The following is a 16662-nucleotide window of genomic DNA, read 5'->3' as shown; positions in this document are numbered from 1 at the left end:
TAGTGATTGAAGAAAATTTTTTTGAGGCACTTCCTGAATGGTATTTGATAAGCAAGATGCTACATCCATGAACTTACCTTCCGACGTATTGCTCGAATTTAAAAGATTATTTTCTTCACCAGTTGCTTCTGTTAAGACTTAACTTTTGTTAACTAACTCTTTTTACTAAGCACAGTTTACAAGAGCACATTTTCGGTCCTTTAAAAAATGGCTTTTGAACTATACAGTGAAAAGATGCTTCCGGGAGTAATGCCACCACCATGGTAGCATTACTCCCGGAGAGGTGGCGTCATAACCACAATCCGACAAGATGGTAGAAATGTAGCAAAATGGAAGTGATAAAGATTAATGATTAAAATATAGGCTAAAATATCTAGTTAAAGGTTGTTCATAACAAATGCAGCCATTTTAGCATCTAAAGGTTCATACCTCTGCTTATTCAAAGTCAAAAAATAAGATCAAACTTCTTCAAAACAACGTTCGTCACTATAAGAACAAAAAACATGCAAAATGGCTGCTGTCCACTTGGGGCATTGGTTGTAGTGTCATTCGCTACAGGTCAGGAGCAGTCAGGCGGGCTATCTGGTTTCCTTGACTCAAATATCAGGAGTGGCGGCATTTCCCCTGGTGGCAGCAATCTACCCTAACCGGAGGACAGCTGCCCCCAGCTTGGTTATGACTTCCAGACTGACAATCACTAATAATAATCACTGTCAGTATATGCCTGTATGTATTCCTGTAATTTATCTTTTAGTGATAAAAACCTTTTCCTTTTAAAATCAAAGCTCAGAATTTAACTGTACTAATAGAGGGTACAAAGGGCTCTAGAATTAGTCTTCTTTTTAAATCAATCTCCAATGTTGTATATCTGTATATGTTTTAAATTACTTACCCTGCAGCAGCTTTCAACTTTTTAACACCACTATAAGATGCACATTTTCATTAGGCTAATGAGTGTGAGTGAACATTGCCGCCACTTAAACATTATCCACACTGCATAATCTTAGCCTTTTTTTTTCTTTTTTTTTGTGCTCTTAAAATTCTCCTAACGCTCTATCTTAGAAACAGAGTGGTAGAAAGAACACTGTTGCTTTATTAAATCCAGTTGTACTGCAATCTTTTCGTCTTGTCTAAGCCAAACGAGTGATTGTGGTCACCAAATGACGCATTTCCTTTTTACACAAGGGTTTGCATGATTCTCACAACTCTCTAAAATCCTGCTGAATAAAAATCCCTAAATATATTGTTCCAGCTCATCACCATTAGCAGAAGTGTGTCAAAAAAATTTCAAAACTTTTCATCTCTGAATTTTCTGTTTTTCATATTTCTTTTAAGAGGACAGCCAATATAATTGCTTACAATAATTTTGCACTTCCATCTTATTATCATTGAACAGAAAAATCTAGGAATTTAACAAGAGAGATTTTATAAGAGATTGATAATAACTATTCTTTGGGTTTACTGAATGCTCAAACGTGGAACTTTGAGTTTATCTTCTGCTTACCAAACAAAATGTATTTTTCTTATCCCATTATGCTTCAAAACTGCACCAAAATACTTTCGTCTTAAAAATCTCCATTCTGGGACCTTTTTTTTTCTTTTGAAGGCATTGAAACATTTTTTTTAATAATGATTCAGAGTACTTCATTAGCAGAATACTTAGTAAGATTGATTTTAAAAAAAGAATCTTTGCTTATGTAGCAGAAATTAAGCTACATTATTAATGTTTTTTTTTTTTTTTACTTGGTCGATACTATCTTTAAAAGACTAAGATGCTTATTTATTCTAAAAAACAAATTGAGTGAGTTCTTATTCAATGTTATACTTGTTAAATAAGTTTTGTGCTCATGATATGCAAATACTTTGTTCAAATAAATATTTATGTAAAGTATTCAAGAAATTAAAAATAAAAAAAAAAGTACTCCCACTTTAATTTTAAAAATCCCACTTGAAATTTGGATCAGAGTGGGAGATCCTACCATTCTTTTCTCCCTTGTGTGAATTCTAGTTTACTTTTAGTCTATCTTTTCCGTGAATACAGTATAGACTTGAAGCCATTTAGGAAGAGATTTTTTGATTTTTTTCTGGAGTTGAGTGAGTTTTCATGAATGTGGTCAGGTCTTAAAAAAACTATCTTGTTGTAGCTGTAAGTCATCTATTCACTAAAGGACTTTTAATATGATCAGACAGAATGTTTCTTAAAGTACCCTTTCTTGCTTTTATCAACAAGAATTAGTTACAATCTTTATCTTTACAAATAATAAAGCTGAATGTCCGGATGCCTGTGACGCTCATAGCGCCTAGACCGTTTGGCAGATTTTCATGAAGTTTGGCATAGAATTAGTTTGTAGCATGGGGGTGTGCACTCTAAAGCTATTTTTGAAAATCAGATTTTGTTCTTTTTTTATTCCAATTTTAAGAACATTTTATTGAGCAAATTTTCATAACGTGGACGAGCAAATTACCAAATTATAACATGGAACCCTGACTTGGGCAAGCAAATTAACATAGCAAATTGGCTAGAAATTCATCATCCATTGTTTGTAAATATACAAGCAAACCAAATGACCTTTTAATTTTCTACTACGGCAAAGCCATTGCGGGTACCGCTAGTTTTAAATAAAAGTATGCATTGTAAACTATTTGTATGTTTAACTTTTTTTTTCTCTTTAGAATAATAAGCTACCGGGTGCAATATGTTCTATGATCTGTGGGGGTCCTGCTGTTGGAGCAGCTATGGCAAAGGATGCAAGACTAGCCTTAATAAGCTTCACTGGAAGCAGCAAAGTAGGACGAGAAGTTGCTTTGGAAGTGCAAGGCCGATTTGGTAAACATATCTTAGAACTTGGTGGGAACAATGCAATTATTGTTACTGAGGATGCAGATTTAAATATGGTTATTCAGTCTGCTGTTTTTGCTTGTGCTGGCACTGCTGGGCAGAGATGCACTACCACAAGGAGAATCATTGCACATGAAAAGGTAGTTTTTGGACTTTGAAATGTGCAGCATGATGTTGCTCAACTTTCTTATTAAAATAAACTATGAATTTTTTGCATTGTGATTTTTTTTTTTTTTTTGAGCCTGTATTGTATTATGTAACACACCCTTCCATTGGTGTCTTGATAAAATCCTTTTAGAGGCCCCTTTTGCGTATGGACCTTGATGAAAAAATAATGATGGCAAACTGGATCGAACAAACTAACTTGAGGGCAAAAAAGAGTTTTGAATATAGTTTTGCACAAAGCAAAAGCTGAACACATTACGTTTGGCCTTATAATTGAGGTCAGGGTTCTTAGAATCACTATAAACAAGTTCCTTTAAGAGTGAAGTCTATATGTGATTGAGCAGATAGAACATTTTTGACTTGATGACAAGTTTAATTTTAAAATGAAGGAATAATTATTTAAATTTCATATTTTCTTTTATTGCTAACTTCACATCAAATAATGTTATTTATTTTGTTATTGTATGAGGGCTGTAAACAGAATTCAGAATACTTTTTGAAAATGTGAGCATGCTATCACCTACTCTGAGAAATATTTGAACTTTTTGAAACACACAAAAAATTGTTACATTCATAATTTCCATGAATGTAATAATTTTTTTATTTTTTTATTTATTTTATTATTATTTTTTTTAAGGCATTCTGCCTTTAAAGAAAGGTTTGCTTACTTGCATTGTTTAAAGCAATTGAAAATGTTGACAAAGCAATAAATATAGCAGAGAAAGAAATGTTTCTTTTTTTTTTTAACCTGATAACCACATGTTCCTTTATTATCAACAAATAAACCTGCCAAGAATTAACAAAATGCCTACACTCAGCAAGCTACCTTATCTTATTGAATTAAGATGAGCGGGCATGTAGTAAGATCAAGTTTTTTTATATGCACCCCCAGTTTTCTTTGCTCTACTATCCCATTGTTTGCTTAATAAATTTAGCTGCAGTAAATGTTATTTTTTATGTTTGTTGTTTAATTGCCAGGTGTTTATTCCTTTTGAATGTCTCAGTTAGGTGAACAGACCAAGTGCCCTTTGAGATTATGTTTGCCTTCAAGTTGTCAAAACATGGAAGTATGAATGAAAGATATTTGTTGTCAAAACAATATTAAAGCGTCTAAACTTATAAACAAAATTAACTTAATAGAAAGTTCAAAAAGAAAAAAAGTTGTTAATTATAGAAAGTACTGACTGCTCAAATGGCAATTTCTTTACTGATATCGATTGTTTTATATAGTTAATAAGTGTTGGAACACTGAACACATAAATTGTTCACATTCCTAATGTAATGTGGAGGAACAGCTATGTTAATATAATTTAAACAAACTTAACCTTTAACTTTTTACAGTAAATATTAGCAGTTGTCTAACAATGGAATCACCGAGTTTTTCCCCAATTATATAGTAATGCATGATTTGATAGTATATAGCAAATATGCCATATTTTCAGGTGTAAGCACCACAGCACTTACAAGACCTCATTATAGAGAAAATATACTTTTTTTTTAATAAGAAGGAGAACAAAATGTGATGAACCTGCTTGAAAATGTGTTCAATTTTTAATTTTGTTTGTGCAACAGTTTAATTTTTGCAATTCCGAAATAATTGAGTTTCCAGGATTCACTTTTTTATACTAATTGTTGCTCTTTACTACATTAAAATCAAAAGTTCTCGTTTTAAAACTTGTAGCATTACTTCGCATGCATTTTTTTAATAAACTAATTTCCAAGCCATCGAATGCAAGAAATATATACATATTAAAATATTTTATGCAAAATGTATTGAAAGTAATATAGTAGAAGACCATTATAACACCCACTTTGTGTCCTGAGCTTTTGCGTTATATAGATCATTCTCCTAAATTTTAAAACTAATATTCAGAATAAGTTATAACTGCAATAAGTATTAGAGCACTAACTATGCAATTATCATTCGCAAATGTTTCACAATCAAAAGAAAGTGAATTTTCCTGTGCTTCTGCTAGCTTCATGGTTTGCATAACAGCTGAATTTTCTAGAGCACCTATTTTCTGTAAATACTAATTTTCACTTTAAAGCTTTGAATTGAGCTGGAAAGATGAAAAACTGTTTCAAAATTTATTTTGCCTAGCAATTTTTATATTTGCAAGGTGGAATAAAGGGCTTTCTTTAACTGCAACACTTATTGTTTACGTCAAAAAAGTTGTGCAGTTTGTAGAGAATTGCATTATACAGGTATTCTATTGTATATTATAGCATATTTCCATACTTACATTTGCCAACTCTTTATTTTTTTGTTTTCCTTTGTTATAGGAGTTATATTGGAATTTATTATTAATTATTTCAAAAATGTCGATCCAGTTGCATCCAAATGATTTAACACTAGAAAGACGGAAACGGTCATTTTGACCGCAAACGGTTTTCAAATGCATATATTTGCTGCGTTTATTTTTCAAACTCATTTTCCTTTATTGACTTTTCCTAACTATTTATTAAGATCGTATAAAAGTAAATTTTATTTCTTTAGGCTTATTATTATAGTCGCTATAAATGGTTATACCAAGAAAGACTGACTACGGTCATTTTGACCGCTCAACGAAAATTTTTTTTTGCATCCGGTTTTGTTTACTTTTCTTTTGTCATACATGTGCACAATGGATTTTTGTTAGTTGTTAGGTTGAAACATTCTTTAGGTAGCATATTTGCGTTGTACCTGCTGGACAGGTGCATTTCTTTGAACCATTAGTGCAAAACACATGTTGGTTCCGGGCTTCTTTTGTCCCTGCTATCAGAACAGGGGGGCAAAGTTGAGAAAGGTGAATTTTAAAGGTATGTGACTTGACATGTGAAATTCTATTAGTTCTAAAAGCGGGTTGATTTAAAACAGGTGTATTCTGAAAATTTGTGCTGAAATTTATTTGCACACCAAAACATGTGCTTTACTTGAAGCAAAGGCGTTTATTTCCTTTGATGTACTTGGAGTGCCTTGTCACATAATTATCTTCATGATGTCGTGAAGAGCCATTGGTAAAAAAACTTAACAAAAAATGAACTCCTACCACTGTTGCTATCTGAAAGGGTTTCTGGTTCTGATGGACAGTCTGACTTATCTGAAGAAAAGATAAGAAAATGATTTACGTTCATTGAATGATTGCGAATATTTTTCGGAACCTAGACCTTGTGAGAAAACGAAAACAATGTGGAAATAAAACTGCAAACATTTGTTCTGATTGAAAAAAGACAGCTTGTGGCTCATGTACGGGCAAAGTGATAAAAATGAGCATTTGTAAATATTGTAAAAGGGAGTAATTTAGGTCTATTGTGTTATTTATACTGTATGAAACAATCACATACCTGGTTAAAAATACTCATTAGTTAGTACATGTTTAAAACATTTCCTTTATTTTGTTGAATTTTAATCTTTCTCAATAGCAATAATGTAACACATATGTGTATTTCATTTGATTGAACTCAAAAATAAAAAAAAAGCTTCCTGAGACTGATTTACAGTTTTTATTTTGATTAAATTGTTTAATGAATTAATGAACACATCAAAATAAAACTTTTCTATGATTAAAAATCTCAAAAAGAAATAATTTCCCATCTTTTAAGCATGGCGGTCAAAATGACCGCTGCTAGTCCTTCTAGGTATACGGGAAACGCAGTCTTTCTAGTGTTAAGCGAATGCCATCTGTTAAAATTAATATTGTTTACCAGTTTTTAATCTTGGATTTCTTAAGATTTTAGGACAGTAAATTGATCTCTAGTTTTGGTTGGAGACACTTAAGATAGCAAAAATCTGGGAATACTAATGCTCTGGTAATGAATATGCACACTTCAAGTTTCTCAGATTTAGGCATTTTTTCCATATTCTTAGTCTGTCTTAAAATTTTTATTTATTTAATTATTTATTTATTCTTTTTTCACATTTTTCATATTTTTTTCACGCATGTTTAAAAATTCCTTTTCTGTGACATCATTTCTCAAAATCATTTTTTTTTACATTGTAATTTCATTATAAATTTTGTGACTAAATATCAAACAGTTAAAAATAAAAGGTTTTAATGTTGCCTTGGCTTGATCTTCAGGTTTCTCAATCAAGTAGTTCAATATATAAAAATATATGCCAAGGGGAAAAAAAGTAATAATAAAGGAAGGAAAAAAAATAGCTCTTTAAAACTGGCTTGTAACTTGTTGAGGTATAGTTTTTTAATTCAACCATTCTTTTTGTGCTTTTTTTAGTCTTTTTTGAATATGTTACATAAAAATAAACGTTTTAAAAATAGGTATCAAAGTACTCTAACTTAAATGTGCACTAAAGCAGTGATGTATCAAGCAAAGTAAGTGTGTGCACTGGGATTGCTCCAAAAGTGTGTTTCAGCTGGCACATCTCTGCAATGCTGTAAAATCTCCCAAGGAAATACTACAGCTTTGTGTATGCATACCTGCCAACTCTACTGGTTTTTCCGGGAGATTCCTGGATTTTGATCATTTCTCTTGATTGTGTATAAGATGTAAGGAACATTTGGTTGTACAAAGAAGGAAAATAAAAAAATCTTCTATTTCCTAACTAAGAACGAAAAATCTGTCGTAAACATCTACTGTATTTTTTAATGATCTACTGAATTTTTTCCCAGTAGATGTTGGCAGGTATGTGTTTTTCTACTTCACAAGGTTTCTGTAGCTCACCTATATATAAACAAAAATGTATATTTTAAATATGCTTGTTTAAATGTTTCTGTTTTTAAGATAATATGACTTTATCAGTGTTTGTAGTAATTTTGAATTTTAATTCAATTTATATTTCACTAGGTATATGATGAAGTTGTTGATAGATTGAAAAAAGCATATCCAAAAATTAGAATTGGTGATCCTCTTGAACCTGGGACCTTGTATGGGCCCATGCATTCCAAGCAAGGGGTCGAATTGTATTCAAAAACACTAGAAGATGCTAAGAAACTTGGTGGAGTTGTTGAAATGGGAGGAAAAGTATGCCCTTAAAATATTTGTTGCATATTAATACAAATACAAATGTGACGACCAGCAACAGGCTCTGGGCCCAGCTAGACTGGTCCTAGTCAATTTACAATCCCCAGTGATGATCAATGGCCCTCTTAAAACTATCTACTCCCTTGCTCATTACCACCTCTTCCGGTAAACTGTTCCAAGGTTCCACTACCCTGCTAAAATAATAATTTTTCCTAACATCTATGTTAGCCTGAGATTTAAATAGCTTAAAACAATGACCCCTTGTCCTGTTTTCAGTGCTAAACTTCAGCCCCGTAACATCTTTCATTTGTTTTATATGCCAATAGTTGATGAGCAATGACAAGCTTTTAACAACAATTTTTGTTGTAAAATGGTTTTTTTCTGGTAGCAGTGATATCAAACCATTGGGCAATATTTCATAAAGGTCAAGCAAAATAGTATTGAATAAAATTTAAAAATAACGGAAATAAAAAGTTGCAAAACATTCAACTTTTTTTTTTTGATTAAAAAGAAAATAAGTTGAAACAATGGGATTTCCATTTATGTTATGTAAATGTTGAATGTATCCTTTGAGGTCACATGATTATAATTATTAAATTTATTTTCTTTCGAAGACAAAAGAAACTGGATTATTTACTTGAAAATATTTTTAATTTGTGTACACATTGAAAATGTATGTGTATGTGAAAATTTATATGGGACCCTAAGTCCCAAATTCTTTCGACAGCAACCTTTCAGGATTTTAAATCCTGACTCAAAAAATAGTACAAACAAATCTTGTATGGTTGTAAGTATTGTACAATAATAATTGTGAGTTTTGAAATTGATACCTCAAACAAAGATTAATCTGAAGTAATACTGCACATTCAAACCTTACTTATCCAAAACTTACTAAAATTCATTTTTTTTATTTTGTAAAATTGCTATATACTTGTAATAAGAAGAAATTCAAAATTTAAATTAGGATAACTATGTTTAATAATATACCAATGTCTTTGTTTCTGTGTCAATGTGTGCAATCTAAAATTGAATCATTTTCAATCACGAAATTTTTTTTTCCCTAAAAAAATTCATTCTCAGTTATACTTGTATAATTAAGGTTACAGTATGTAGGTTAAAAATTAATAAGCCAAAACTTTTTTAATCCTATTCAGAATTTAGTTAGAGATACTCAATTTTTTTTCTTTAGCTTGAAAACACATTTTGCTGTTATTTGAAAACCTTTTTGCATAAACTTACAAAAATGTAGAAGCCTTAACTCATGAGTTATGTACAGATATACATAAGTTACGCATTATTTTTCTTTTCTTCCATTTTTTTCAATTTGTCAGGTATTTCTTTTTAATCTCATGACTGATGCTAAATCAGGGCTCTGCTCTAATATGTGATATAACTTGCATGTAGTCATGTTGAAATAGTTGAGTAAGCAGCTATCTTATATGCAGTAAGTTACTGCCCTAAGCCAAAGCTAAGGCAGAAATACATTAAATACACCACCAGCTCAGTCATTTCATTAGATGGAATGACTGAGCTGGCGGGTGTATTTTATGTATCTTATAAGTTTATTTAAATGTTTTATTTATTATATTAGATACTTGACAGACCTGGACATTTTGTAGAGCCAACTATAATTACTGGTCTTTCACATGATGCTGAAGTCGTGCTGAAAGAATCCTTTGTACCAATTGTGTACATTTTAAAATGCTCAAGTGTTGATGAAGCTATTGCATGGAATAATGAAGTCAAAGAGGGACTCTCTAGCAGCATATTTACTCAAAACCTTGGAAACGTGTTCAAAGTATGATGTATATTTCTAAATTGTCTAATATTTTTTTAATAGTGTGTTGACATTTCAATGAAATTTTGCAGTGATTTTGAATATTACATTATGAATCAAAGTATAGTTCTTCACACCATTATAATGTAAAATCTTCAAAAACAAAAAATGCAGGAACCCAAAAATCAGTTGAGGTTTTTCATTCTCATTGTCTACTTTAGATGCATAAGAGTTGTATTAACTCTTGATAAGCAGTTACATATTTCAAACAACCAATAAATTAAAACTGCATTTATAGTCAGGCATGGAAGTTTATGTTTTTACAGAAATAATTTTTTAAAGGCTTAAAGTTCTCAAAATTCTTTTTATTTACTCTCTAATTGGATGACTAAACAAATTATAAATAATCTATGTGTGCAATGAATTCTGTATGCCAATTTTCTTAGCTTGCAAGTTTAAGTGAAACCATATCCTGTGTGCCGTTACAAGCTATGTGTTATTTTCTTGCAATTTTTTTTTTAAATGGTAAAACTCCTTAACTGTAAATGTGTAAAAAACTGTACAATCTTGACAATTGTTTGCTAATATTGTTTTAATGATGTTTAGTGGCTTGGACCGAAAGGCTCTGATTGTGGTATAGTGAATGTGAACATTCCAACAAATGGGGCTGAAATTGGAGGTGCATTTGGAGGAGAAAAGGTACGATGGAAAAGAACTTTTTGCTTGCTATTCCCATTGCATTTACTCATAACTCATAGTTGGGTACATAAACATTTAAAAAATATTCAGAAATAAATTTAAATACTTGTAATTCTCCAAAGTTTTTTTTTTTCTTGAAGTGGGCCAGAAGATCCAATTACTTGGGTTAGAGATCTAATTAAATTTTTTAAAAATTTAAAAACCAATTTTCATATTAATTTAACTTTAAAGCAGCCGCTAACAGAAAACGTGATCCCAGAAATGCACTTGAGACCACCCTAATAGCACATTGTGTCACAGTTAAGCCACAGTGACTCCACTGCGAGTCACAGTCACAACATGACTGAATTGTGACAATACACAAGTCACATTGTTATATATTTGCAACATTTTTCATGTGACTTACTACAATGTCGCTGTATCAACTGAATTGTGACCGTTCACTATGCAACTTCGAGGAGACATTTCACTGTAACTTTAAAGTGACTTGATGAAAAACCTAATAAAGTTTTAATAGCTTTCCAACAACCATGAAACACATGTCTGCAGTAATCGGCAATTTGTGCTATCAGACGTTATTTCTTATTTTGCTAAATACGAATATTTCACATTTTTGGCAAGTTTGCATTGATTGTTTATTATGCAAGCAGTAAGTAGCTATGCAGCAAAGTATGAAAATGCGTCAAAACTTACAAAACTTGATGCTGATGAGGCGGCAGAGGATATTAACTCATAACTCGAAATATTTTTATAATTATAGTTGTTGTAAATAAGCAACTTATAAGCGCTACCCCCAAACTGTTGGACAACGTCTGGTGTTATTTATAGTTTTTTAAATTTCAATCATTTTTAGTCCTATTTTTGAAATTTTTGGGCCATTGAGGTGACAGAAGATATCAGTCCTTAATTTTAAGATTTCTCATGCATTTTAATGATGGCAGTTCACAACTTTTCTGCACTACCGCTAAAAGATGTGGGAAATTTCGATTTTTTTCGATACGCCCTAGTGTTCACTTCAGCGTGGATGCGACTAACTTACCTGACCGCCCCCTGAAGTTCAACAGCTTATCTTTTCTTAATCTTTTTCGAAACAACTCCCATCCTGTCTAGTAGTTGGGATTCTTGTCTTGCACCCAGGCAGTACGGGTTCGATTCCTGGCGTGGAAACATGAGTTCTGCGGTGCAATGGTTAGTGGTATGTATTTTAAATAAAGTCTCAGTGATTTCAAATGTTATTAAGTCTTTCTTTTTAATTTAAATATTTTTGTTTTATTAAAATGAATAAATGTTGTCGCAATGTGATGTTGCTGCAACTTCGCACGTAGTAAAGCAAAAAATTATTTTGATATTATCAAATAATATAAGCTCCTGTTATTAAAATTTTAAACATTAATTGGAACCTTCTAATATTCGGTGCAGTATTTACTTAGTTAATATTTAGCATGTCTGTATTTTTAATATTTTTCGCAATTAGTCAAGTGCATACGACGCAAAGTGAAATAGTTCATTTCGTTTACTCAATTGTTTACTAAATCACTTGCGTATTTATTTATTAACGTAATTTATTTACATTTCTTCATTTAATAATTCACTTATTAATTCATTCTTTCATTTTTTTCTTATTCATTCACTATTTTATTCACTCACTTATTTTTCCTCATGTATTAATTAATAAATTAATTACTTAATTATTTTTATTTTATTATTTTTTTATTTATTAAATTAAAATGTTGCTTATTATTTTGTTCAAAAATATTTTTCCCAATCGAATAAAAAATATTTCATCCAAAAAATATTTAAGTTTTCACTAACCCCATGAAAAAAAAGTGATAATTTTCCACTTTTCTTTTTGCAAGCACAATTTTTGCTGCCAAAAATAAAAAATGTTTCAATGCAAGTTTTATTATTAAATACAATGTCCTTTCTTTATATACTGTAATTTTCAAAACAAATTTCCAAATTGTTCATTTTGAAAAAGCTCAGTCATCTTAACCATTTCACTTTACCCCACATCCTCCTACATGTTTTATTTTATGTAATGATTGCTCACATTTGTAACTGCATAACTAATTAAGTTTTTATAGCTTCATGTTTTACGATATCTTTGAAAATGCTACAATTCATTAGCATTCTTTTTGTATGAGTAAAAATCGGAAAAGTAGACTGAATTTATGTAAAATTGTAACTTAGAAACTCAAAGTAAATCACTTAGCTGAAATTGTTCATTGCAAAATTTTTAAAACTTTTCAATTTTTGTTAAAAACAAATACAAGTTATCTTTCTTTGTACAGGCGTTTCCTTTTTTTTCTTCTTTTTTTCAAATCTAATTTTACATTACTGACTTGAAATCTTTTATAGCACACTGGAGGTGGCAGAGAATCTGGTAGTGATTCTTGGAAGCAGTATATGAGAAGATCTACTTGCACTATCAACTATACCAAAGAGTTGCCTCTTGCTCAAGGCATTAAGTTTGAATAAATAAAGTTTTGATAATCTTCAAAAGCTGTGGGGACCATATAGTAATCTATGTATTTTCTTGCACACCTATATCTGTGATGTTGAAATGTGCCTTTGAAAGGTTTCACTTGTACTGTTATGTAGAAGTCCATGCCAAACTTCCAAAACTTATACATTCTCTAAAATTTGTTAAAATGCTAATTATTTTTGAAATACTATTTTTACATACATTGTTGTATGCATTTAGTTTTATATAAAGCATAAATGTGTAACTTTTAATAAAACTTGTTAATACTTGTGAAGTTTCATTTGCTTAAAAACATAGTTTTTTAAAGTATTGCCTTGATGTTAAAGAGAGTGAAATCAATTCTTTTCTAAAATTAAAGCTGAAATTCTGAATGTCTGGATACCTGTGGCAAGGATAGTGCCTAGACCGTTCGGCTGATTTTCCTGAAATTTGGCACAAAATTACTTAGTAGCATTGGGGTGTGCACCTCGAAGCTATTTTTCAAAAATTTGATTTTGTTCTTTTTCTATTATTTTATTTTTACCACCATTGGTGGTTTTAATTCCTGTGCACCAAGCGAATCACCATAACATGGACGAGCAAATTAACCTAGCATATTACAGTGAAACCTGTGTATAACGATACTGTCTATAACAATAAACCTGTCTATAATGATATTCTCATTGGTCCGAGCAAAATATCAGCATGAATAATCAAACTGTCTATAACGATAACCTGCCTATAACAATATTTTTTTTAGGTCCCAACAGTATCGTTGTAGACAGGTTTTACTTTATTTGTAAATATACAGACGAACCAAATGACCTTTTAATTTTCTACTATGGACAGAGCCTTGCAGGTACCACTAATTGAAGAATAAAAAAATTACATTAACCTCTAAAATTTTCAAAGTTACTAGTAAATTGAATTTAGAAGAAAAATCCAAAATGTTTCATTTGAAATGCCAAAAAAAAAAAAACTCAAAACTATTAAGTTCTGCTCTGCTGAATGTAAATATTGGCAATATGTTTCATATTAAACAGGACAGAATTAATAGCATAGTACAAATTCTGTACTTTATTTGTTTAGCCGAAAAAAATTCATTCTGGAACTACAGTGAAGCACTATTTATACATTGCTCTTTTATACTTTTTTATCAATTATACTTTATTGGTCCCTGCAGAGTCTAATACACATTAACCTATATCTATTATATGTATTTTCATTTGTATGCATTTTCATAGAGTCCTAGAGTCCCTTCAAAAATGTATAAACGGTGCTTCACTGTATATACAAGTTTTTTATGGGAATGACATAAAATCTTCTGATTATAAAATCGCCTTTGGAAACATTGTTCTTTAAAGTGATGCCACTCATGTTTAATATAAAGCTTACTATGTTTCAGAATGCATCAAGGTATCATCAGTTATTGCCGTTTTTTATTTGAAGCAGTTTCAAGATATGTAGTTCTGCTAGCATAAAAATGAAAAAGGATGAAAAAAAAAAACGTCAAAACGGCTGTTTAAAGTGAAACGGTTGAAAAAAAAGTGAAATGTTTTTAATGAACATTTGAAGAATTAAAATGCACGAGTTCTGAAATTTATCAGCATTAGGTGATAGTTGTTAGAAACAGTTGTTCATAGCATTCTAATTACTTATAAAGCATTTATTACGTAAATTGATAGCATACATTAGAGATTAGAGCAGAATTACTTAAAGTCTAAGATCCCATTAGGCTTGTTCTACCCTCATTAAGTTTCTTAAAATTGTTACCATATATGAAAAGTAAAGTTGTAAATAAAACATGAAAGTAAGAATTTCTACCTCTGGCTTAGGGACCGGAAAAGGTAGGCAACCCTGCTTTCACGTTTTATTTACAGCTTTTACTCTTCATTTATGGCAAAAATTTCTGGAAACTCGATGAGGGGTAAATTATCTGCCTTATGGAAAACTTTTATCTGATTAGAGAGCCGAAACAGGCATGCAATCTTCGTTTAGTGTTTTATTTCCATCTTTTACTCTTCATTTATGATAACGATTTTCGTAAATTCGATGAGGGTAAATTACTCATTTTTAGGCACCTTTCAACCCTCGGCAACCCTTATTAGTTCGTGTGAAAGAGGTAGAAATTCTCTTTTTCACGTTTTATTTACAACTTTTACTCTTCGTATATGGTAATTTTAGGAAACGTCATGGTAGGTCAAGCCTAGTGTGATCTCGTACTATTATTTTTGTTTTTAAACCATGTAGTAAAAAAAAATATTGAGTGTGTTTGATTTTAAATTACAACTTCACATAACACTCAAACATCATTTAATAAATTATTTAACTTTTCAACTAAAGTAAATTTTAAGTAATTGATTTTATTTATTTTCTTTCTTAGATGAAAGAATATTTTGTGATTGTGTGAAAGTGAGGAAAAACAACTGCACTTTAGCGGGTACATTTTTACCATATTTTACTAAAATAGGTTTCACACTGAAAGACAAATAGCGAAAAGGCTGAAAAAAAAGGACGTGAAATAAACCAAAAAATGAAAGTTGATTAGTGAAAATTTTGTGGTTCCAAAGACCTTTTTAGCTTTTTTTTTCTCTTCTCCGTCTGTGCTCTTCATTACACATATATCTTTATGCTGTTTTATAGTTAACTTTTTCTTCAACAGTAAGTGCTCTTTTCTGTGCTACATCCCCAGCTCCTTTTTTTTTCTTTTAATTCATTTGAGAGTAGCTCATTGTGTTTATAATTATTATTTTTAATAGTTAAGTTGGATTAGTAAAGCCCAATCATTTAAAGTGAATATTTTTTAAATATTTTGACTGCTTCTTTTTTGATCAGTAATGCTGCCAAAGTAAGCCATGAGGTCACTGATTTTGGAACTCATCAACAGTGTCTTCTGATACTCCTAATTTGTTTTTAAAAATCAAGGGACATGTGCATACATATTTTTTAAAATATGATCTGAAGTAATTAATAAGCTGCCACATTCATACTTCTTTGTACAAAGTGCTGAATGTATTGTATAAATATATATATATATACGCTATTCGCCAAAAAAAAAAGCTTAAATTTTCATTTTATTCACCATCAAATGAAATAAAGTTTTTTTTCCTGCATCCTCTGTGTATATGTACCTAGAAACGTAAAAAAAAAATCTGTTTTGACCATCTGCAAGTTTTCTCATCAAGTTTTCATAACAAAAAAAAATGGTATGCTCTGTAAAGTAAGGTGGAAATTACCTATGTAGAGTACGCTGTATGGGGTCTGGATATGTACTTCTTTTGGTTGCATTCCAATATTCCACAAGAGGTCTTCATACTTTTTTATGCTAAATCAATGTGGGTTTCAATGCAGACTAATGTAAAATCATAAATTGGCAACATATCGCCAAGCTTTTTGTTGCCAACTGGGCACTATATCTCCAAGTTCGGACAAAATATTTTTTTGAGTTCAGAAAGTTTTTTAAATTGTGGTATAATTGTTTCAATATGTTATGGTGATATAAAAAGACTACTGAAGTCATTAAATATGAATTTTATTTTACAACACAAGAAATTTCATAGATTATTATGGTATTGATGAGTAGATTATAGTATTGATATGAAATTTCAAATTTGTTTTTACAAAAAACAAAGTAATAATAATAATAATATGGGAATTGAGAGATATTAGATTAATTTTATAACAAATTAATCTGATATCTCTACATCCCTTTTGTTTGTTGATTAGAAGAATCTTTACTGTACGTAAGTACTTTAAAAA

The 16662-nt window shown here is 30.6% G+C and overlaps 1 protein-coding gene across 2 annotated transcripts in view; it reads left to right on the top strand.

Annotated features, from left to right (window-relative positions):
• LOC129223011 (alpha-aminoadipic semialdehyde dehydrogenase-like) overlaps nucleotides 1-13198 on the top strand; it is a 32767-nt gene extending 19569 nt beyond the window's left edge. For both annotated transcript variants that reach the window (XM_054857578.1, XM_054857586.1), the window contains 5 exons: nucleotides 2674-2979; nucleotides 7787-7963; nucleotides 9555-9761; nucleotides 10347-10439; nucleotides 12798-13198. In XM_054857578.1, coding sequence (XP_054713553.1) covers nucleotides 2674-2979; nucleotides 7787-7963; nucleotides 9555-9761; nucleotides 10347-10439; nucleotides 12798-12917 — 903 coding nt within the window. In that variant the 3' untranslated portion in view covers nucleotides 12918-13198. The remainder of the gene's footprint in view (nucleotides 1-2673; nucleotides 2980-7786; nucleotides 7964-9554; nucleotides 9762-10346; nucleotides 10440-12797) is intronic.
• The last annotated feature ends 3464 nt before the right edge of the window (nucleotides 13199-16662 follow it).

Source organism: Uloborus diversus, chromosome 1 (assembly GCF_026930045.1).
Source record: "Uloborus diversus isolate 005 chromosome 1, Udiv.v.3.1, whole genome shotgun sequence".
NCBI lineage: Eukaryota > Metazoa > Arthropoda > Arachnida > Araneae > Uloboridae > Uloborus > Uloborus diversus.
This window is presented reverse-complemented; position numbering and strand designations above follow the sequence as displayed.